Source organism: Drosophila nasuta, chromosome 2R (genome assembly GCF_023558535.2).
Source record: "Drosophila nasuta strain 15112-1781.00 chromosome 2R, ASM2355853v1, whole genome shotgun sequence".
Lineage (NCBI taxonomy): Eukaryota > Metazoa > Arthropoda > Insecta > Diptera > Drosophilidae > Drosophila > Drosophila nasuta.
In genome coordinates this window covers 21,784,332-21,807,405 of record NC_083456.1, presented here as the reverse complement: position 1 = coordinate 21,807,405, position 23,074 = coordinate 21,784,332, and the positions used below count along the sequence as shown (strand labels likewise).

The 23,074-nt window shown below is 39.1% G+C and overlaps 1 protein-coding gene and 1 long non-coding RNA gene across 4 annotated transcripts in view; one reads left to right on the top strand and one right to left on the bottom strand.

The window, feature by feature from the left end:
• LOC132784544 (cardioacceleratory peptide receptor) overlaps positions 1–23,074 on the top strand; it is a 67,634-nt gene that overhangs the window by 43,414 nt on the left and 1,146 nt on the right. For all 3 annotated transcript variants that reach the window (XM_060790227.1, XM_060790226.1, XM_060790225.1), the window contains exons 2-6: positions 3,982–4,459; positions 21,880–22,015; positions 22,082–22,279; positions 22,389–22,649; positions 22,703–22,988. In XM_060790227.1, the coding sequence (XP_060646210.1) occupies positions 4,043–4,459; positions 21,880–22,015; positions 22,082–22,279; positions 22,389–22,649; positions 22,703–22,988 (1,298 nt within the window). In that variant the 5' untranslated portion in view covers positions 3,982–4,042. The remainder of the gene's footprint in view (positions 1–3,981; positions 4,460–21,879; positions 22,016–22,081; positions 22,280–22,388; positions 22,650–22,702; positions 22,989–23,074) is intronic.
• On the bottom strand, positions 13,894–15,841 carry LOC132784547 (uncharacterized). The gene is made up of 3 exons (XR_009632259.1): positions 15,658–15,841; positions 15,146–15,583; positions 13,894–14,159 (listed from the first exon to the last, which is right to left on the bottom strand). It is a non-coding gene; the product is annotated as an uncharacterized LOC132784547 (long non-coding RNA).

Sequence of the window (23,074 nt, the reverse complement as noted above, 5' to 3'; positions counted from 1 at the left end):
ATTCCCAACATTTACTTACAGACAAATAAAATTTTAGATGCCATAATCTCTACTGTCGAGTCTTAATAATAATATGCAATTGGATTATTGAAATTGAAAATTATTATTGTATTTCCCATGCATTTGAAATCAGTTGTAAGGTCAAAAAAAATTGTTTGATAAATTTAAAAGCATTCAAAAATTTGCATTTATCTAATCGCAACAAGCATACAAAATTTTTGCGCCCTCTAGAGACTGTATTCAAATCAGTAAAAAGACAAAGCCACTCCAACAATGCCATCCAATACCAAAGCAAAGTTATTTCTACATTTTTTCGGTTATGTTTGTTACTTATTCAGCAGCTCATATATGAATGAAATTTGAGTATATTTTGTAAGAGAGCAAGCGCAAAAACAAAAAAAAAAGATGTGATTTCAGTCCTGGCAAAGTCCCCATGGTTTTACATTCTGCCAATTATCCTTTATGCGGTGAGCACACGTCACGCTCCATAAAACTGAAATGAAATACTAAACTTTTGTCGTTATTGTGCTGATTGCCATGAACTGCAATTGCACCATATGATGAGGACGGAGGTCTGAGAACTCTGGACTGCAGCGGGGTCTTGCAATGACCCAGCAATAAACATAACGCAAACAGCACAAAGCAAACCATAAGCAAACAAAAAAAAAAGTGAAATACAGATACAACGTGGACGATCTGTTGACCCAATAAACTTTGTACTCCGGCCATGTTGCTGCCATATTTTTGCAATGAAATCAATTTTTCATTTTGAGGCAGCATGGCGTCGCCGCGACGTGTCCTCCGCCACACTCGGCAATATGTGCTCGACAATTGTCACAGGACACATTAAACGCAACCCAGCAAAAGCAGCGAGCAGCAAGCAGCAGACAACGTAATGGTTTAATGGCATACCCAAAGCGCTCGGAATCAAAGGAAAAACAAAAGAAAACAATACATAAATATGCTGCAAGTGGCAGTAAAGTAAGCAGTCTGAGTAACAGCAACAAAAACATCTGCAGCAGTTGCATTGGGGTTTTATATGACGTATACGCAACGTTGCACAAAGTTCCATTTGATGTTGTTGCAACAAAGCAAGCAAAAGTGGCTGCTCTTAAGCTGTCAGATTGTCAGATAGCCGGATTGTCAGATTTTTTGTGACAAGCTCTGCATTGATTACATACTCAAGTGAGTCTCACTTTCTTTTAGTCTCTCTCGCTCTCTATCTCTGGGAATCTTTAAAGCTGCTCATTTGCCATTGTCAAATTTAAAGCACTTCATGTTCATCTACGGGCAACAACACGCAAGTGCTCTTGCATTCACTTGAGCGATTTCTGCACTGATTTCTCCAATCAAATTGAATGCTTTTCGACGCTAACGCCAATTGTGAGAACAACAACATTGACAAGATGCCAAAGGCAGAGCCAAAAAAAAACAGAAATCTCGTAGCTAAAAATTTGGCTTCTTATTGTCTGAAACTGTCTGCATTTTGGCTGACAGCTTAGTCAAAATATGTCAATCAATTTGAACCAAAGCGCAGTCCAAAACAAATAAAATAAAATACTTACGCAGCGGCGTCTTAGCTTCGCTTCTAGTCTGTCTTTCTCTCTTGCTCTCTCTTACTCTCAATTCCAAATCGGGTCTAGAGCATAAAAGGAGCTTTGCTTGATATTTTGCATGCAAATTAAATTCGCATTAACAGCAGCAGCCTGAAACTTTAATGCCAAACTGATTATGCAAAGTCCAAATGGGTTGAGCGGAATAATTCTTCAAAGCGATTTTGCCAATTTACATATGCATACTGTAAGCCAATATATATACATATATATAAGTGGAAATATAGTCTACAGATTTGCATATCCAATTGTCAAACAAACAAAAAAAATGTTATAAATAGTATCAAAATATTTGAGCATAAGAGGCATTCTTTGCTAGTCGAGTTTTAAAGCTATATCATTCGGAAAGTATTTTAATATAGACATTAAATTGTTTTAAACTTCCATCAACATATAAATTAAAAGTTGAACTGTACTTTTTATTGACTGTAACATACAAACTTTTGCTAAAACAAAAAGTTCTACAATTTTTGGATTCTCAGTTTTGTTTGTAGTTTGGTTCTTGAATACCTGAAATTATCACAAAATAAAAAAAAAAGTAAATTTCAATAAAATCTAAAACTAAATTAAATTTATTTGAGTTCTCATGTGCAACACTGCGTATGTGCAATATTTCATAAAGCACTTCAAAGCATTAGTAGTTAAATGACATTTTAGTAGCGCATTTTGAGTAATTATTTTATGGCAGCACCCACAAAGTTGTCACAAAACAAAGAGAGAATGCAGCAGCCGTGGCAGCGACATGGGCAACACACACGTTGCCTGACACACATAGAAACATAAAACAGACGCTGAACAGAGCATTTTTGGCTTGTCGCCAAATGAAAGTGAAAAGACGTAAAAAAAGTGTACGAAATAAATGAAACTATGCGCATGTAAAGTGCAATAAAAAGTGATAAATTTTCTAAGAATCGAAAGTGGCGACATGTGGGCGTGCGTAACCACCTCCCAAGTGGCAGGCACTCGACTAAATTGAATCTGTCAAAACGAAAGCCCTTGGGTGTGCGGTATAAGTGCGGCAAAGGTCCCGCGCGTCTCCTTCCCCTACGGGGTACGTGCACTAATAAATCATTGCCAAAATAGTTGCGTGCTCGCATTAGTAGACCAAATACCTCGCAACAGAGTTTGAATTTTAAATGAAATTTATTTGTAAACTTCATGCACGTTTTGGCACAGCTGTGCCACAGTTTGTGGCTAATAAGTTGACATATTGTAACGTTTTTAATTTTAAGCCGCTGTCAAAGGTCACACCAGACCGTAACACAGACAGACAGACAATCACACAGACAGATAAACAGACAGACAGATACTAGATACACAGACAGCGACGTATGTATATGCATGCATAAGTTTTAAGGCCACAGAAAAGTTCAGAAGTCCCTTCTCTTGTCGTTGTGGTTGTTGTTATTTGTGGATGTTCTTCTTCATCTTGGGCGAGAAGGGTGCACAGACGTGCGTGTCTCCAGGACATTGCCATTGCTGGCAACAAGCTAATTGTTTAACTTATTGTTATCAGCTATGGACATCTAACAATCAGTTGCATGTCCAGAGGTCCCAAGACTTGCAGATGTTTTAATTCAATTAGTGACATGCTGATAATCTACCCTGATACGTGCTATTCCAACTCTGTGTGTGTGTGTGTGCGTGATTATGCATGTATTGGTGGGTGTGAAAGTGTTGCTAATGCGAACTTAATTGAACATCATTCGTATTATGCTTGCAGACGCATGCTCGCTTAGAATATGGGTATTAAAAGAAATTGTTATGAATATTATGATGATTCTTAACTTAATTAAATCTGAAGACATCGTAACCTCATATTTTTAAATGATTTCGAATTCGAAATGCCGTCGCTCTTTAACTTGCCAACAATTTGCAAACAAAATTTAACAATTGATACAAGTTTGTTTTCCATTTATTTAGTCCTAACCCCGACCCAGACCCCGAAGTTACAAAGTTGAACATAGGTATTTCTGATATGCACACCCTCATCAAACTCCATCTCCATGTAGCGTCAAACTTTGGCACCTGCAAATGTCGCATACGGCGCCAAGCTTATAACATGGTTCAGTGCACAACAACCAGCCTGCCCGCTGGTGTCGTAGGCTGAAATTAATCCAGCTAAACAGGCAAATATACAAATTTCCCAAAAAACATACACGCACATTCTCAAAGACAAGCAGCGCGGCTGGTAACCAAACAACAAAAGTCATGTTAACGAAATGGGAAGGGAAAATGTTTGGCATTCAGCCAACTCAAGTACTTAAAGCGTTTATTATGCAGCTTTTCATTTGGGATTTATGAGTGTTTTAAAGCAAAGTTAATTTGTTAATTTACTATAAATATTTGCATTCATTTGTCATTGCAGTAATCATCTGATGGCAATGGCAATGGCACACACTTAAGACGCATTTCAATCAACGACAGAAATGTTGCATCTGAGGCTATTCGATAGCTCGCTCTACTATACGCTGGCCTCCGTATCGTCGGGCATGTTGCCGCCTCCTCAGGCGTCGAATGGCAGCGAGTTGACGTTGACTGGCGGCACAGCAGCTCCAGTGCCAGTGGAGGCTGCAGTTAATCTGACATATTTCACACCTGCGATCTCACACGTGATGCTGGCGCCAACGCCAACGACCGTCAGCTCAGAGCAGACGACAATGGCAACAACAACAACAACAGCAACAACGACGACATCGGTCGTGGCAATTGCGGCAGCATCCACGGCAACGGCAACAACAACTTCACCAGGCACCGACTTCCAGGCAACAGCGACTCTGGGAAACAACTTGACATCGCAACATGCTGGCGAAATGGACAACTTGAATTCCTTCTACTTTTATGAGGTAAATATGCTGCTCAAAACTCCACATTATCTTGGTTTCTTCGATGGCTTGGCAGCTGCCCCCAAGCGTATTTAATGTAATTTATGCATTGAAATCGAAAATGGAGTTGTAACCGCAACTTCAATGGGCAATGCAGCTGCCGAAACGCATTTTATCTCAACTTTTCAGATTTCAATTGATTTTTAAAAAGTTCACTAACGTGGGCAGCTTCAAGATTTTTGAACTCACGACTATTAAAACAAAGTTGCGCAAACTTTAAAACTTATATATTCGCTTATTCAATTTTAATGAGATTTTAAAGACACTTCTATGAAGTAGACTCCATTAATTTTTGATTTGAAATTACTTTTGAAGCCACCCTCGCATTCTGTATGCATGCGAATGACTTTGGTTTCAAACTGCAAACTTTAGATTTTTATTCGTTTGCCGCAGAGAGCAAAAAGATGATGACAAACAAACAAAAGACACAGCTGCTGCCATGTTTTTGATACAAATTTGAATTTTACTCAAGAGTTCTTACTTCTTCTTTACGTTGTTATTGTGGCAAATGTGAGGGGAAAACTTAAAATTTGAGCCAAACAATAAATGGCAAATGTCATTTGTTTCTCAGCTGCAAATTAAAATTGAAACTGACGAGAACAAGAAAAGAAGAATCTCGCTCTGTAGGCAACTTTAAGTTAATTTGCATGCCAGTCGTCTGGCTTATCAATTGGGCAATCAATCAGCGGTCGCAAGTCGTGACAACAACTTCGATTAAACTAAACTTCCGTTATTTGCAAGGGAGCCTCCGCTGCCTGCCTATAAAAATAAGGGGGGAAAACCTCTCGTTCTGAAGTGTAGCACGCATCGAAAATGTAATGAAATCTCCACACGCTGCGTCGTATAAATCACGCCAACGAGCAACCATTGTTAGAAAGGAAATAGCCTTAAACCGAAATACCTCCCTGCACCCGCTATTCCAGTCTTCTGGCTTACATGCAGAGTAAGCCAAGTTAAAACGCGCCAATCGCTCAAAGAGTGTGCGTGCGTGTGTACGCCATAAATTTGGGTTTATTTAAATGAGGACAACAACAAAAAAAAATGAAGGAAAGAGTGAGAGAGGAAAGAAGCAGCAGCAGCAGCAGCACATTCAGACTCAGACAACATATGGCTAACAAAGAGAAGAAAAGTTAAGGCCCTCGACATATATGTATGCAGATCTCTCCTTCCTGTCAGACAAACAAAGTTATAAAAAAAAAACACAATCAAACGAAGGCCCAAGACACAAATGCCAACAGCTTATTGATTTGAGTGATAGTTTTTATGTGCCCCATTGAGAGTGTATCCTTCCGAGAACTGAACCGCAAGGGTAGGCAGATAATTCATCTTCATCTCAGCTCAACACCCATCAAGTGTGTTGCAATCTTTCTTTGCGTAGTTATTTGATACGAGTATGATTTTCTGATATTGAATCTGTCAAAAAAGAACAACCACGAGTACACAAATATTTGAAGGTTAAGGCCAAAAGTTCAACCTTTACTAAAGTAAATAATTTACTATCATTTCTCATTTATCTAAAATAGAATATTTTCTTTACTTTCTGCCGAGTGTTTAGCATTAATTTTTGTGTCCCAATCAAAAGGTAACCCAATAAAAAAGACAAAGCGATAAAAATAGCAGGTTATTAAGTGAAATTGCGAAAGCCGCCTGTTGATTCAGCTCAGTCAAACCATGAAAATATCCTTTATCAACGTCCTACTCGTAGACTAAACAATTTGCTGCTTCAAAATGAAAAATAAATAAATGAAATTATATGCGGCTGTCATGTAAAGAAACAAAAAAAAAAGAAATTCGAAATTTCAAAGACGTCTGCGTGACACAAAAATTGGATGATAGGGTGGAAGCTAATCTATCACCACAATTCTTAACTGCAGCATAAAAGGGTAAGAAAAATGTTGGCATAAAGAGGTTACTGAACCGGTATTATTTACTTGATTCTTTTCGGATGATGTGCCACCATGTGTTGGCACGGGTCAACAGCAGCAGCAGCCAAAGGGTTTTTGCTTCTATTTGAAATTTAAATAGCTTAAGTGTGGATTTAGCTTGACCGTTACGAACAATACTGACGATTGCTTTTATGGCAAATCCAACGCATTTACAACCTAAATGAAGCGATTTGTTATGCAATGTAAGCACACGCCAAACAATAAATCATACCTAGATTTACGTTGAGTATACGACACGTGAAACCTTTATATAGACAAGTTGTCATAAATGGATGCGTAGTAAGGTACTGCGAGCTCAATAAACTGGCTGGTGTGGATATAGTATATTGGTTTCATTGTTGCCCATCAACAAGTCCATTCGCACATACGCAATCGCAAGGCCACACACCCTGGAGGCTAATCCTGGCACATTGAGCTGTTGATGACTCTGACACAGATATGCCAATTACAACTACACCATTCTCCAAAAGGTTAGACAAAGTCAAATATGCCAGCTAGCAGCCAAATCCATGAGTAAGTTTTGACCATGGCCAGCTCAAATGCTCAACTACTGCAATGCTGTCAATATGCGAGTATCCTTACAACGTGTACGCACAAATATGTATTCCGACCCAACGAAGTTGGTTGGCTTGGCTGTTTGGTGATGGTATGAGCCACAATTTCATTTGATGTGCATGAAGCTTTTCCTTGCTACTGGAACTCTCTGCATGCTCCCTTCACTCAATCACGCACATATAGTACATACACTTACGATTAGCCAGCAGCAAAAACGAAAACATTGCGCCATTCTATGTTTGTTTGTTGGCAAAATCGAAGCATATTATGCAGCCGCACACGCAACTCCTCCTCTGCATTGTTTGTAAGCTGAACCAGCAAGCGATTGCTTCACTTTACTCTACGTTGGTCAATGTCTAGAGCGTGTCGTGGCTATTTACTTGGTGTGTGGGCGAACACAAGAAAAGCGAAACCCTTCAGCTTTGACTTTAAAAATTTAATATTGCCAGTGGCCAATTGCGAAAAGTTTAATCGGCAGACAAAGTCGCCCACTGGCCAAGCTTTTTGACCAAGATAATCACACATATGTTTTGTGGCGCTAATGACCCTGGCAGTCGCTTTCTCAATGCTGCCTCCTGGGGTGTCATGCTCAGCAAAGCTGAGCCTTCTGCGCCGTCAGATGTCTCAAGGACCTTAAGCACTTGTTTTTCATATTCCACGTTTATTTTTAGTCTGGTCATGTTCGACGTCATATTGTGCTCTTTATATATGTATATACTCGTTATATAAGTACATAATGATTGTAACAATAGCGGCCCTTGGCTTTCAAAGGCCAACATTAATTGGACCTTTGTCAAGTATCACAACAACACCAACATCAAAAAATGTATTGCAAAATTTCAATAAATATGTGTTTACCTGTTAATGTTTCAATAGCAGGCGTTGCATTCAATATACTTACATTGTTGCCCACCGGGCTTCACTTTGAGTTGGTAATCGAAAATTGAGGCCAACATTTATGGAAAATATACCTATAAATAGAACACCATAAAGCGAACGAAAACTTTCATGGTAGAGCAGTAAACTGATATTGCAGCAAATAGCAGACATTAGCTATATAATGATTATTGAGTTATATAATTTGTGACAAGCTTATAAGAACGTTAATATTTCTTTTGTAATTAATGTACTTATTTGTCTTCGTCAGTAAAAAAAAACTTGGTTTTAATGCGATAACACAAGTTAGTCAGTTGAAGTAACAAGATTAAACGAGAGGCGTTGCTTTGTAAGAACTCATTAATCTGGCATCAAAATGTGTCTTAAGCTTATTTGCCAAGCGGCATTAAGCATGTGTAAAAAAGCAGAAAAGCGAAAGTAAATGTAAAATATAATATACAAACATATACATACACATACATTTGTATATTTCACATGTCTCGACGACGCAGTGTCTGAAGGTTAAACGCTTAGCGGTCACAAAGCGGCATCATTAACCGAAGGCTGTGAGTTGTTGGCGCTATAGAAAGAGAGAGAGAGAGAAACGTTGACTCCCCTTTTAACAATTTAATTTGCCACAAGTCGGCAATGCGGTGGCAATGGGCAGCAGAAATAAGCGGCTTGCGAGCGTAAATTTGCGCAAGGACAACAGACTGCCAGGCGACCAAGATGAAGATGGAGACGGAGACGGAGACGAAGACTGAGACAACGACAAGGAGATGTGCTGGCAGCTTGTTTATTGTGCCAGAGCTTGAAGTATTTGGCCAGCACTTGCAGCAGTAAATAAGCATATGTGTGTGTGGAGAGGAGTGAGACACGGACTGGGTGTGGCATTAATTACACTTGCAGTGCTTTAACACAAATTAAAGCATTTTTCAAGTCGTCAGCCACAGACTCGCATAGTTGGTCTTAATTGCATTTAGCCAGTGCCATTGTTGACAAAATAAAATATCCACAAGGACAACAAAATGTTTGAGTAGCTCAGCAGCTCCAAATGCCTGGAATGTTACCCATGGGAAGTTTTGTTGTGTGTGTGTATGTCTATGTGTGCTAGCTGGCTTGTAGGCGAAAAATGAGTTAACAACGTTATTTGCCCTTAGCCAAGTAATGAAATGGACGCAACATCAATTTTATTAAGAACGGACACGGACACAGACACAATGATAGTCACAGACTTGGGCAACGTGCAACACTAGACGACGCAAGCCGCAAGGCTCAGTTGGCTCTCTGCTGGCTCTGCCATAAAATACATTTTGACAAGAGTTTTATCTGGCACGTCGCCTCACCGAGCTCTATGTGCGTGTGTGTGTGTGTGCGTCATTGCGATTTATAAGCATTAGGATTTGTTGCCATCATGATCTAGCCGTGTCCAGCTCAGTTCGTCGATTCTGCGGTTGTGCGTGCTCTCGATTATGTTGCTATGATTGCTGTTCTGGTTCTTGTTGTTGTTGTTCTTGGAACAACCTTATGAAATAGTCGTCTTACGAGTATTATTTTATTTTTTTGCCAATGTCAATGCACTTCCGCCTGTTGTGCGTCTTGAAGTATACTTTAACATTACCTTGACTCAAGTTCAATATTTGTCGTATGACTCTTCAGCTTCGCTGATTTTTAGATGCTCATTAACCGTGCATTAGCACGGCCTGTGACACTCCATAGTTCATTGCTTATACGACACGTGGCCTCTCTCTGGTTCAATGCTCCCTTTCTCTCGTTGTCGCTCTGACTATCTCACAATTGCCTTCCCTTATCATTTATATTTGACACTTTGCAGTTAAGGACAGGCTCATAGTTCAAATTCCCAAGTGTCACTTGGCCAGCAAAATCAATAAACGACTTCTCCAACTAATTGCAATAATTTGCGCCTTGACTTTGGCATCTACCATTAATATGCTCTACCAGCAGCCATCCTCCTTAGCCAGCACCCAGCCATAAGACGCAATGTGAAATTTTATGGCAGACAAACAACGGCAATAACTTCAAGAATGAGTGAAAGTGTTAATTTCACAAATATATTCCCATGAATACTGTGTTTGTTGCTGGATGGATGCGGATTTTGGGGGAAATGGCTATTAAAGTTAATTGTTGGTTTATTTGTCACGCTTGAACTTTGAACCCTATGTTTTTGTTTGGCTAATGTATACAATTAAAAGGGGTTGCTAACTTTTCTGTCAAATATACCGAGTGCTGATTAAAGCCCCAGTTGATTGTGTGAGTAACAAACTGTGAGACTGCTAATGGATAAACAAAACAGTACACAAACATTTGATAAAGTTCCTCATTCAATGTACCCAATAATTGGAATTTAATTTTGCATTCAATTCATTCTTCGCTCTTTAAGCCATTTTTAAACAAAATAAATTGCGCAGAACCGCGAAGACGAACAAGCTTATGTCAAAGTCAATCAGCAGTCGATCAATATTGCCTGAAAATTCCCCGAGTCAAATTAAACCACAAGAATCGTTAGTGGAGTTCCGAGCACATCCCGTATTAAATTACTCGTCCGCCACGCGAAGGAACTCGTATGTGTAGCATATACAAAGGCGCAACTTTATATGTTCAGCATGCATACAAAGGCAAGAAGTTAGTTCGCTCACACGCCTTTCTCTCTGTATGCTAGTTGGGCTATTTGAGCTGCTAGTCAAAGGAATTTTTAGCTTTTGATTATATGTTGAATACATATTGCTTAAAGAAGATTTATATGCTGAGCAGTTGCCCAATAAATGTGAAAAATTTGCAAAGCAATCAGGCATTTAAAGGCAACCAATAAAAAACACATAAAAAATAAACAGGCAAATCAATTAAAGGCCCAAAAATACCGAGATAGAAAACTGCTACAATTTTATTGTCTGGCAATAAAAATTTGTACATTTACTGTGCAATCTGTAAACAAAGTTTAAGGGTAAGTTTCCAGTTTTGTGACCATTAGGAGTAAATCATGTGCTGGCCGCTATAAATAACGAGAGGGCTCTGCTCTGCACGCCTACGCATCTAAGCGACTGGCCACGCCCCAATCGTGTCTGCACATAATTTGTGAAATAAAATACTCGAACATGGCCAAATTGAAACAAAATTAAATTGCAATAAATCAACGTGGCGTTAATAGCGTTTCACTGATAACCATTAAGTAGGCGTCGCCAAGGGCTTCCACAAAAATCTGGAGCAGCAGCAAATAAATAAAAATCACACACTTTCGCACACACAGACACGCACACACATTCACATATACATATATATTCTCCTGCACACACACACATGTCAGCATGTTGGTCGGTCTACAGAAATTGGGCTTTCGGGTCCACATCATTTGTATATTCTTTTTAACGCCTAATTGATTTGTATTTTGCAAGCACGCCTGGGAGCGGGTGCAGACGGTGCCAAAAGAACCCAGTGGAGCAGGGGAGTGGGAACTGCCAGAAGCATTGATTTCACAATTGTTTTGCCAGCACATTGTTGTTATTGTAATCATTTTGGAGTGCTTGCTGAAGCACAAGAAGCAGCAGCAGAAGTGCCCCAAGGCATATCTGATGTCCTGTCTGTTGACAAAATATTGTATACTCGTTTCGTACGATTATTGATATTTGTATTTAGCAATGGGAATTCTCGTAAAAATCACAACAAACAAGTATTCCATCAAGAATAACCTAAATACACTCATAAATGTTACCTTGACTAACTGTGCGTAACATTTTGGATGTGATGCGAAATAAACTGACATATTTGCTTCTCATAATGTATGAATGTATATTTAAACTGCAGATTTAATATAAACAAAATGTTCTCTCCAGTCTTAAGTTTATTTATATACTTATATATAAATTAAAAAAATCAAAGTTTATAAGAAATTAGCATTATAGTAATCAGAAAATATTGCTGCCATTTGCTCAAAGTATGTCCCGAGTTTAATTCATTTAAATTGTATTTAAGTGAACTTTAAATTACAGCTCAGCTGATAAAGCAAGCTCGAAATTAGGGTATTAAAAAGGCGGTTGCCAGAGATAATAAGGGCACATTTGTCTTTGAGATACAAGTATTTTTTTTTTGTTATTTGTAATCATTGCGGAAGTTGTCTTAATGACAGACACAAGGCAACATTTTCGCATTGTCCTATAAAACGGGGACAACAATAAGCTCTGGTAAGATAAGAGTTGCGGACAGAACAATGGAACCCATAGACGCTTCCATATTCATTCTCATGCATAGTATATATTCGCACTTGTCAGCTGGAAAGTGAGAATATAACGAAAAAGGCAAATTTAATTTCGTTTCATAAGCACAAAATGCCAGTCAGTTCATGTGGCAGCCACCGAGAATATACCGAATACAAATACGAAAGTGTTGCACAAAAAAATGCGGAAAAAGAAGATAGTAGCAGCGAAAGAGAATGGAAAATAGAGAAAAAAAGTGAGCAACACTTGCATGTCATTGCAATGACAATTTGCATGCATAAGCAGTGGCAACAGTGAATGAGCTGGCAGGCAATAAATTTAACATAACCCAAGTCAATTACAGTTTTACTGCTATGCAGCGCAACCACGGTGCGTATGAGCAACATGCAGTAAGCGAAAGCAAACCCAGCAAAGTGTGCTACAAGTTTTTGTCGGAAACGGAAGCGCACACTCATACACACAGTCAACTAACAGACGCAGTCGCCTGGTGTTTTGTCTAGGTGCATGCAGCTGTAAGAAAACTTGAAAAAAAACAAACAATGAAACAAACAGCAGCCAGGCAGGAGGCAGAAGGTCGTTGAGACGCAAACGAAAACAAAATAAGCGAGGAAATGAGAGAAAAAAGAAATACAGACGCGACCCAGGGGCACTTAAAAAATCGTAAAAATGGTTCCCGAAACGCGAGCGCAAAGTTGTAAATTATGCAAATGGCAAAAGCGTTGAAATCCACGCCTAAAGGCCGAAGACCAAACCAGATAATTGCAACAGAATGTGAACTGCAGTAAAAATACTCGTAAGTAATACTAAATTGCATGCAAAGTGCGGATGAAAAAATATCATTGGAGAATTGCCTTAAAGAGGGCAAAACATTCAGGCTTTTAATCCACTTGGGATGCTTTTGTGCTAGCGCGTAATGCGCTTAATGAGAAAATGCAAAGGCGACAACCAACAACGAAATTATGCTCGGTAAATACTTGAGATACAACCAAGGCAAGAACTTCTTTTAGACTCAAGTACGACTAGTACTATGTATAGTACAGCTGAGACCCGTCAAGAGCAGGCAGTCGTCCAAAGAAAACTAGGTCAGCGTCAGCAGTTGACGACGCACGCAAAGTATGCAATGAATTGTGGCGCTTTAAATGAAATTAAATTAAATGACTTCAGCAAATTTCATGATGATGAATTTTGTTTTCATTGTGTGATACTTTGAAGTTAATGAAGCAAAAAAAGTGCAAGAGCGGACAGAGTGGGATGGGAGGGAGATGAAATTCAACCACAATAGCATACTTTTATTATTCAGCGAAGTATATTAATAAAGTTCTTGCGGTAGCAGATTCTTTGCAAGAAATGTATTTTAAATTAATATTGAAAATAATGCAAAGTGACTTTTCAAGAATTAACACAAAACTGGAAGCATTACAATTTAATTTTTTCTCAATTAAGAACATATTCCATCAGTTGTGTTGATCGCCATCGATTGTTTAATCACCGAGATTTTTCCTTAAACATTTCGTAGAATTTTCAGTTCAATATCACGGCACCCACATCAAAGTGACGGAAGTGACAGCCAGAAACAGAAATGAAACAGAAATAGAGAGGAGAAAAAAGAAAATGTAAAAACAAGGCAGGTGATAGGTAAATGCATCAGCGGAAAGACTCTTTGACTGTGTGACGACAGAGGAGCAACACTTACGCAATTTCAATAAAATTGGCACAAACATCCCCTTGACAGTGCTCAATGCCATTGCCAGTTCCCATTGGCCCAAAGGTGGTTTTTGGTTTTATGACGCTGACGCTGATACTGATGCTGATGCTGACAGATGACGAGCGTCGGGAAAATGTTTAAGAAACTTTTGCGTTGCGCTTCCATGTTGAGTTTAAGTAATGCCGAAATACATGAACACTTATGCATCATTGCTAAGTTTTGCGGTTCTACGTTTTCCTCTGTTTCCTCTTTTTGCTTTCAACGTTGCATTTGTCATTTGCCACATAATTTACTTTAATGGTATTGCAGTTACAGTTGCAGTTGCAGTAACAGTAGTCGAAGTTCAGTTGCTGAGAGAAAGAAAAGAAATAGAAACTTAAAAGCGAAATGCTGCTAGCGCGTGTAAAAGTCGCGTACGCCTCGGCGCTTTGTACGTGCACAATGTCAAATGTGACAAACACTCACACAAACAGATACACTCTATACTGTTGCATTGTGTGGGGATGTATGTGTGTGTGTGGGGGTGTATGTGTGTGTGTATGTGCGAGTGCATAAATGATTAAGTGCGTGCTCGCATTTGGCTTCCATTGCACGTACGCTCCATGCATTTTTGCCTTTGACACAAAGCACTTTATAATGCCCTCCCACACCCCCGCATACCCACACACACAAGCATATTAATGTGCAGATAGAGACATTTGATTCACATTTAACATTTCATAATGGAACATTATTTAATCAAGCGTTTGCATTGCAATTAAACGATAGAGTTTATTTTCAATTAGCAGCGTATACGTAATATAATCGAAAAGTGATTGGATTAATATAATATTAAGCAATTTTAATACGAAATTGATTTAATGTTTATTTAATTGGGATATCAAATGATCGTTCGTCTCTTGATTACTTTGTAAAAATTGCTTTTGCAAACTGAAGTTAGTTCAAACTTTAGACAGGGAGGACTTTGGAGTTGTAAAACTTAAGCATCATATTTTTCGCTGCAATACAAATTTAATTATAATCTGAAATGCAAAGTTTTAACTAAGTCATTAGAAGGCAGCCCATAGACAGTCAGCGCTCCAACTTTAGAACATATTTTAAGTACCCGCTACCACTTGAGAAAGTAGAAAGTAAAGTTTTTCGGGAGAAAACTATTAGGGCCAAGGGCCAACACGTAGCCAATCCCTCAATGGCAACAAAACCGCAGCAATTTGCATAACACGAGAAAGCAACAACACACACTTTTCATTTACACACCAAATTACTTGTTCTGACAGCCGCCCAGCGCAAAGCAAGCCCCGGCAAGGCAAGACGAAGTGAAGTGAAGGCAGCTTACGGCAAGACAAGGCACGAACGGGGCATCATTTGTGTGTGTTGTTTGCTTTAAATAGAATCAAAGTCAGCCGCCAAGTGCCGCCCATTGCAGCTTTACGAAGCATGCCACAGCTGAGAGTCCGTTAACTGTAAAACCAACAAAATCAGAAATAACAACTCGGGCGTCTAGTTTTAGTTGAAACCAGGGCCACTTGACTGCCAGGCCAGCTTGCTCCTTGCCTGTGCTATTCTATCTGTCTCTCTTTCTGTTTTTCTGCCTTGCCAACTTGTCCAAGCTGTTTCCTTATAAAGCTGCTGCATTTCCGTTAGCGTTCCTAGTTTCCGCTTTACTTGCCAGCGTGCGTGTGTGTGTGAATCTTTGTCCATTTTATGTGCTTTCCTTGCTGTTGTTCTGCTGTCTGTTTTGGTCTGCATGCTCGTCCTTTGACAACTGCCAGTTCTGGAATTTCAAATTAAGAAAAAGTTTATTTTGCTGCCGATAGCTTTGCCATTTTTATTCGCATTGCGTTGAACCTGCAGATTCCTCGAATTCGCTTCGTGTCCTTTTCTTTAAATAAGTATTTAGTGGCATTCACGTTTACTGTCCTCTAGTTAATCACAAGGTTCGGCTGTGGACCAGACATTAATTAAATTTGTTAGATTACTGAGCCAAAGTGCGAGTGACATTCCTCGAAGCATACTTTGTCGATACATTTTATTGTTGCCTTTGACAGCTTTAAGCCAAATACTTTGCACTAAAAAGTGTTTACGCGCAACTTTTTGGTAGTTACAAAAAGTTCTAAAAGAGTTTTGCACAGGAAGTTTCCTGTTAGACGGATAAGATACTGGTGTTGGCATTTAATGATATTTAGGTTATCAAAGAGAAAAGTTTGTGTACTTAAAAAACAATGCAGCTCGGCGAGCTACTGAATATAAAGTTAAAGTGTGACAAATTAATGAAATAAGAAACTAATCATGGTTAAGCCTTTTAAAATAAGTCTAGCTTATTTTTACCTTTCGTTCTAAGCAAATGTAATATAGTTTATATATTTTATCAATCATTTAAGAGTACTCAATTTATAAAAAATTTTTAAAAATTTATTTATTTTCTTAGTGTCAATGAATTAATTAATTTATTATAACGATGCTATAATATAATATATTATGGAACCGCAGGAGTAATAATAATAAGAATATATTGAAATTGGCGAGCAGGATATTTACTAGTTGATCATACTTGGCTTCTTATTCTTAGATTTGAATTTAGCTAACCCAACAGTTTATTTGCTGACCCAACATATAAGGCAATATGAAACGACAAGTAAATCTGTTGTCATGCTCACTTCATTTGGCAAATATACAATACAACACTTAGTTGCACAATGAGGATAACAAAGATAGAGACAGCGATAAACATACAGAGGGAGAGAGAGCGAGAGCCAGAGACAGACATGTGTCTGCTGCTTATGTGTTAATTAGCACTGGGCATCCACAGGCGAAACCCAACTCAAAGTCAAATGGCAAGAAAAATATTCAAATTTATGCCTGACTTGACTTAAGCCCATGATGTTCTAAACATGGCTATCATGATTTGCCTACGACGATGCTTATATATAGTATAGGATACTATATATTGTTGTTGTTATGTATGCAAATTACTAGAGCACACACATGTGCTTGTGGGGTCATAACTTTAGCCAAAAACCACACTCCATACTCCACACTTCAGTCTCCATTGTGCGTAATTTGTTTTTGCATAGTTCTCTAGGCGCGTGTCCCTATTTATTGTTTACTCGACAACAAAATGCGCCTTCCTTTTGTTTTGCGATTGTCTGGTCAATCCCGTATACATGAGTGTATTCCTCTCTGTGTGCGCGTAAGTTATGTTTATTTTCCTGCTATTTTTGGGGCCAAAAATTTAATTTGGCCTTTTCATGTTATTTAAGGCATAGCCATTTGGCCATTTGTGAAAATATTTATGTGCTCCTTAATTTATTTATGCTTATTTTTGCATAGCAACAACAACATTTAGCACTGATGTCTGATGTCCTTCATTTCTTTTACAGCTATCTATCTATTTCTTTTGCGGTTTTTCTCTTTTTTTTCTGAAATTTTTCTGCCACTTAGATTTATGCTCGGCTCATTTGATTAATGTCTCCTTGAGGGGCAGGAGAATTCACCAGTCGTAGTCGCTTGTGCGAAATTGTAATTTTTAGGTTTTTAAATTTATTGATGTGTTTTTGGGTCAGTTGGCAAGCTGCTTTGTGCTTTCTATGAAATAAATTGCTTAAACTGACTTTAGTCACTTCTTAAAGTGTATCGAGTTAAGAGAATCAAATATAGCTTTATAAAACTGTTGCACACAGTCTTATGCTCTTTACCGTGTATAATTTATGACAGTTGTGCAACACATTTAACCCATAAGCCGCATTCTGTAGCATATTATGGCTCAATAATTTACAGACCAACATCAAAACGAGCTAATATGCCATTATACCGACATTTAGCATGCTTCCCCTTATCATTGACCACATTTTCGCCGACCTCTCCGAGCCAGGCAGCTGTGACCAACAAACTAACCAAAATTATGTTAGCTGAAATTCTGGTCATTTTTCACAACCACATCGCATCGCTCTTCCCCCTTTTTCGCTATTGCTTTCACTCTCATTCTCGTTCCCGCTTCTTGGTCTGAGCTGTCAACAGTTTGTCATGTAAACAAACATAATGCACACACACACAGCTTGCAGGCTAATAGTGTAGAGTGGTGGGGTCGCTTTATTAATTTCAATTTGTGTCAACATCAGTGCCAAATATGCGCAGCCAGTGAGCCAAGCGAAATGATTTAAGCCAGCTGATGACAAAATGTTGCCCATTAGGTGAATTAAAGCGCACTTTTTCGGCTGCTGTTTGGGGGCGACAAACATCACTCATGTGACTCCCACGCTCCTTCCACAGTGGCTCTACAAAATGTGGCACGGTGCTGGCTTTTGTGGCTTTGGTTCAAGCGTAGTTCATAAAACTCAACGACTGACCATTGTTGTCCAAATAACAGCTATAAAAGCCATGATTGATGCGCACGGCTTGACCCAAATGCATGTTTTTATACCTACTTAACAGATATGCTGCCCATTTCGGTTTCATCTCCTTTACGGCCAGCACGTGTGTGTGTGTATTTGTGTGTATGTGGACAATATGCCGTTGCTTAAATATTAAACAGAATTCAACACCCAACACGCGTTGAGTTCATTGAACTGTAGTGTAAGCCAAGAAGCTGCCACTTCGCTTTTATGGCAACAACATCATTCAGCTTATTATCTGACTATTCTCGCCAGCTTACCACGCTGCGTATACGTAATATTCCATTTAATTTCACTTTATGTTACTTCCCAGTGTTACACCACTTGGCACTCAAGCACAATGTAATCGGTATTAATAAAAAAGTGAAATAAAAAAGCGAAAATGCGCGCCTGAATACTCGGAACGAAACTACTCACAATACTTACAGCTTTTGTGAGCACTTTTCCGATCAGATATAATTGGAAAAGTTGCGAAATTATAGTTTAATCGAGTGAATATTTCAGACAACAAATTGAGTGGTCATAAGAAATTTATTAAGAAACTTCCTACGTTTGCAATGCTCGCTCAACGAGAATTTAATTAATAATTTATTTCGAGATTTTTTTCTAATTCACTTGAATTTACGACATTATTTGAAAGTTAAAAATTGCTTCTATCCCATAATACTAAGCTTTTACAATGAATGAATTTCTCCCAAGCAGTCATTAACTGAATAAATATGTTGCAAGAAGTTTGCCATTTTCCCAGATCCATGAAGAGCATGCCACAATCTTTGCTCACTTCATGGTACTTGGTGTGTCAACTGCAAATATTCCATTTTCACGCTGCTTCTGCGGACTTTGCAACAGCTGCTGATTTATAAGCATCAGCTGCAGCTTCGACTACAACTGCAGAGTTTTGCCTTTTCTCTTTTCGCTCTTATTATTACTGTTAGCATCTATGGGTTGGCTTGTTGTTCGTATTGTTGTAATTGCTTTTGCAGTGAAATGAAATTAATTTGCCATTGCCAGTGTTTTGTGGCCACACATTTATCTTGTTGCTGCACTTTACGATTTGCAGCTGCTCAAATTTGTCAACCAATGCGATTAAGGGCGACTTTAAAGATAGAGAGAGAGAGCAACAATTTGCAACCACAATCACAATAACACAAATGCGGCATAAGCCGCATAGAGAGCGAACACTTTAAGTTGCGCGAAGGACATAAGCGAGAGACACCGCCACCATTTTGTTGCGAGGCTATGTGGCACTTAAGAGCCACAATGCCACAGCAGCCGCGAGCTCAAGTGCCTGCCATTGTTATGGCTGGGGCACTTAATAATCAGACATAATAGTTGCGGTGCCCAGACAACGTTGTTCTTGCATTGCGCAACAGGTGGCAGCTATTGTTTGGCATTGCAACTGGCCGCGCTTGCCTCCTGACTCTCTTGTGAAATTGCCTTTTAATAAGGACTTACGGTTGCCCAAGCGGTCTTATCTGCAACCGGTTAAGCCGTTAGCCTTTCGGCTGCTCCCTTAACTCCTTTTGGCTGTAAATTAAATTTTGCACTTTTATTGCTCCCTAACAAAAAAGGCAATTTCCTCGAGGTGCAAAGCAAAATTGAAAAAGGCATAATGACTTGCTACAAAAAAAAAGCAAACACAAAAAAGGACAACACACGCAATACTGGCACAAAAAAATCAAGCTATGGATGATCATTAAAAAAGGCTTACAACATGCCATTTATAACATTTTTATAACTCCCCCACAGCATGGCACATGATAAACTGAAAAAAATGTGAGTAAAATATCACTATTCAACAAAAGGAATCCCCAAATGAGTTTCGGAAAACAATTTCTGCAACGAAATTCATAAAGAAAATTAAATGATATATTATTAGTCAAAAATCAAATTGAAGCGTAATAACAATAAGAATTTACAAGGCAATAACTTTCTCTAGAACAGCTCTTGTTGCCTTTAAATACATAACTTTTCAACTTAGGCCAAATGAAATCTCGCTTTAATATTCGCTAAAGTGTATTCGGGAACGCAAACGTATCTTTTGTATTTATGTGTATATATACTATACTTACATAAATGCGCCGCAAATATGCGAAGCTTTTAACACTGCACAAATATTTTGCCAACACTTGCTTAAAACAACACGCAAAGAGTGTGAAAAAAAAATTGAAAACATACCCAAAACAAAACAACAAAAAAAATGGGATATAATAAAAATAAAAGCAGAATGAACGTCAAATGGCCAAAGTTCCAACAACTTTTTCCGCCGGTGCCGAGGGTTTACTTTGAGTTGAGGCTTTGCCAGAAATTGTCAAAGTCATGCTAGAAAATTGCAATCCAGGCTCAAATACTTCAGGTCACAAAGCCAAAGGCTTCAATACGGTTCCGTCATTCTAAACATTTTAAATAAAAGCTATCATCACATAAACATCAAATGCGTTAAATGTAATTTTAAATTTAAAGCATTCAATTTTTAAATTTTCCCTAAATATATTGAAATGTGGGAATGAGATATGAGGCAAAGTTATTTATAAATTTAAGTAAATTGAGTTAAAATAACTTGACTTGTCTGGATGGTTGCTCTGGTCGCGTCTGCTTATTTGGCGATTTCGCTGATTTATGCGGCAATTTGCACAATATGATCAACGACTAAGAGAAAGAGCAAATCGCAGCCTACCTCAGCAGCTTCTTTGAGCCAAAACAGTTTGGCAAAAAAATATACTTATTTACTCGTATTTGACGTGACGGCCACAAAAAAGAAAACAAGTCTGAATAAAATGTTGGCCAAAGAAGTTGTAGCATAAGCTCAGGCGTCTTTAGTCTGCCGGCAGGCAAAAGCAAGCATCAAGACTGTCAAGTTTCTTTTAAGGCAAGTTTATTTTGAGCGTGTGGTTATCTTTTTGCTAGACTTCAGACAGTGATACCCTGGAGCCAAACTCTAAGCTAAACTAATATCTAATACACACACATGCATATGAAATGTTCTTTTGAGGTACATAGTTTGGCTAACTTAGAGGACAAGTAAAGTTCTAACAAATGTAAGGATTATGAAAATTATTAACGACTTCTTTTGGTAATAACAAAAGCCCACACGAAGAGTCAAGTTCTTGGCTTTCGGGCACTTTATTTTGGCAGCAATTTCCTGCTAGAAGCACATAGCAAACCTAATTACCTTCACAAACTGAACGCGACGGCTTCAATTGATGGCAACAACAACTTTTTTGTTGTTTGCTTTCTATCATTACTGCTGGCAATGTTTGGATGTGCTTATGTACTTGTTGCTGTTGTTGTTGGTATTACTGTTGTTGTTGCTGTTGACGTGTCTTGTTGGCTCGAAGAGTAAACTTCCGCTGGCACATCCTGTCGTCGAGTCCCAGACGCCCACATTGGCCTCGCAGCCCCAATGCTCCCCACGCCTCAGTTAGTGTCTATCATTTTTATGGCTATTTAAAGAGCCATAAACAAAGGCGCTTGTGTGTGACGCTGAGTATGTGTATGTGTATGTGTGGGGGTGTGCGCCTGAAATTGCTGTGATATTAAATTGAGTTTTATGCGTGATTTCCGCTCTTAACACTTTGTTGACGATGAATTTTATGGGCGGTTAGTGAAGCGTATTTAAAATCACGCACGTAAGTACTTGTAGTTGACTCTGACTTTCACTTTCTCCTTTCTTTTACAGACGGAACAATTTGCGGTACTCTGGATACTGTTCACCGTCATTGTTCTGGGCAATTCGGCGGTGCTCTTTGTGATGTTCATCAATAAAAATCGCAAGTCGCGAATGAACTACTTTATCAAACAACTGGCGTTGGCAGGTGAGGAATCCCCTAAGGTGTAATACTATGTGTGTGCTTGTTCAATTCTCGTTATTTTTTTTTTAGATCTTTTCGTTGGATTGCTGAATGTGCTGACGGACATTATATGGCGCATTACAATATCGTGGCGGGCTGGTAATCTGGCCTGCAAGGTCATTCGGTTCTCGCAGGTGTGCGTCACATACTCCTCCACCTATGTGCTGGTGGCCATGAGCATTGACAGATACGATGCAATAACGCATCCCATGAACTTCTCAAAGTCATGTAAGTCACTCAGTCACAAAACTTTTTTAATTGGAAAATGTTTGGCACTTGACGACAACGTAACAAGGAAAAATGTTTGTGGCACTTTGTTTGCACTTGCCTTTTACAGGGAAACGGGCTCGTCATTTGGTCGCTGGCGCCTGGCTGCTCTCGGCGCTCTTCTCGCTGCCCATATTGGTGCTTTATGAGGAGAAGCTGATACAGGGCCATCCACAGTGCTGGATTGAATTGGGCTCACCCATGGCCTGGCAAGTTTATATGAGTCTGGTATCGGCAACATTGTTTGCAATTCCAGCCCTAATAATCTCCGCCTGCTATGCAATTATTGTGAAGACTATATGGGCCAAAGGCTCCATATTTGTGCCCACAGGTAGGTTGTCTCAGCTGCCCATGTTTTCTCTTCTCATTTGGTGTATCGCCTAGAACGCGTAGGTTTCGGTGCGGCTGCAACGCGACGTGCCAGCTCCAGGGGCATTATACCACGCGCCAAGGTTAAAACGGTGAAGATGACGTTGACGATTGTGTTTGTGTTTATCATCTGCTGGTCACCCTATATCATCTTCGATCTGCTGCAGGTCTTTGGCCAAATACCGCATTCGCAGACTAACATTGCCATTGCCACATTCATCCAAAGTCTTGCACCACTAAACTCGGCCGCAAATCCACTTATATATTGCCTGTTCTCCTCACAGGTATTTCGCACACTCAGGTAAGCATTGAGTTGTCATTGATTCGAAGTACCCTTTCTAACTTTCCCTAACTCCACTTAACTTAACTTAACTCCCTTATCCCCAG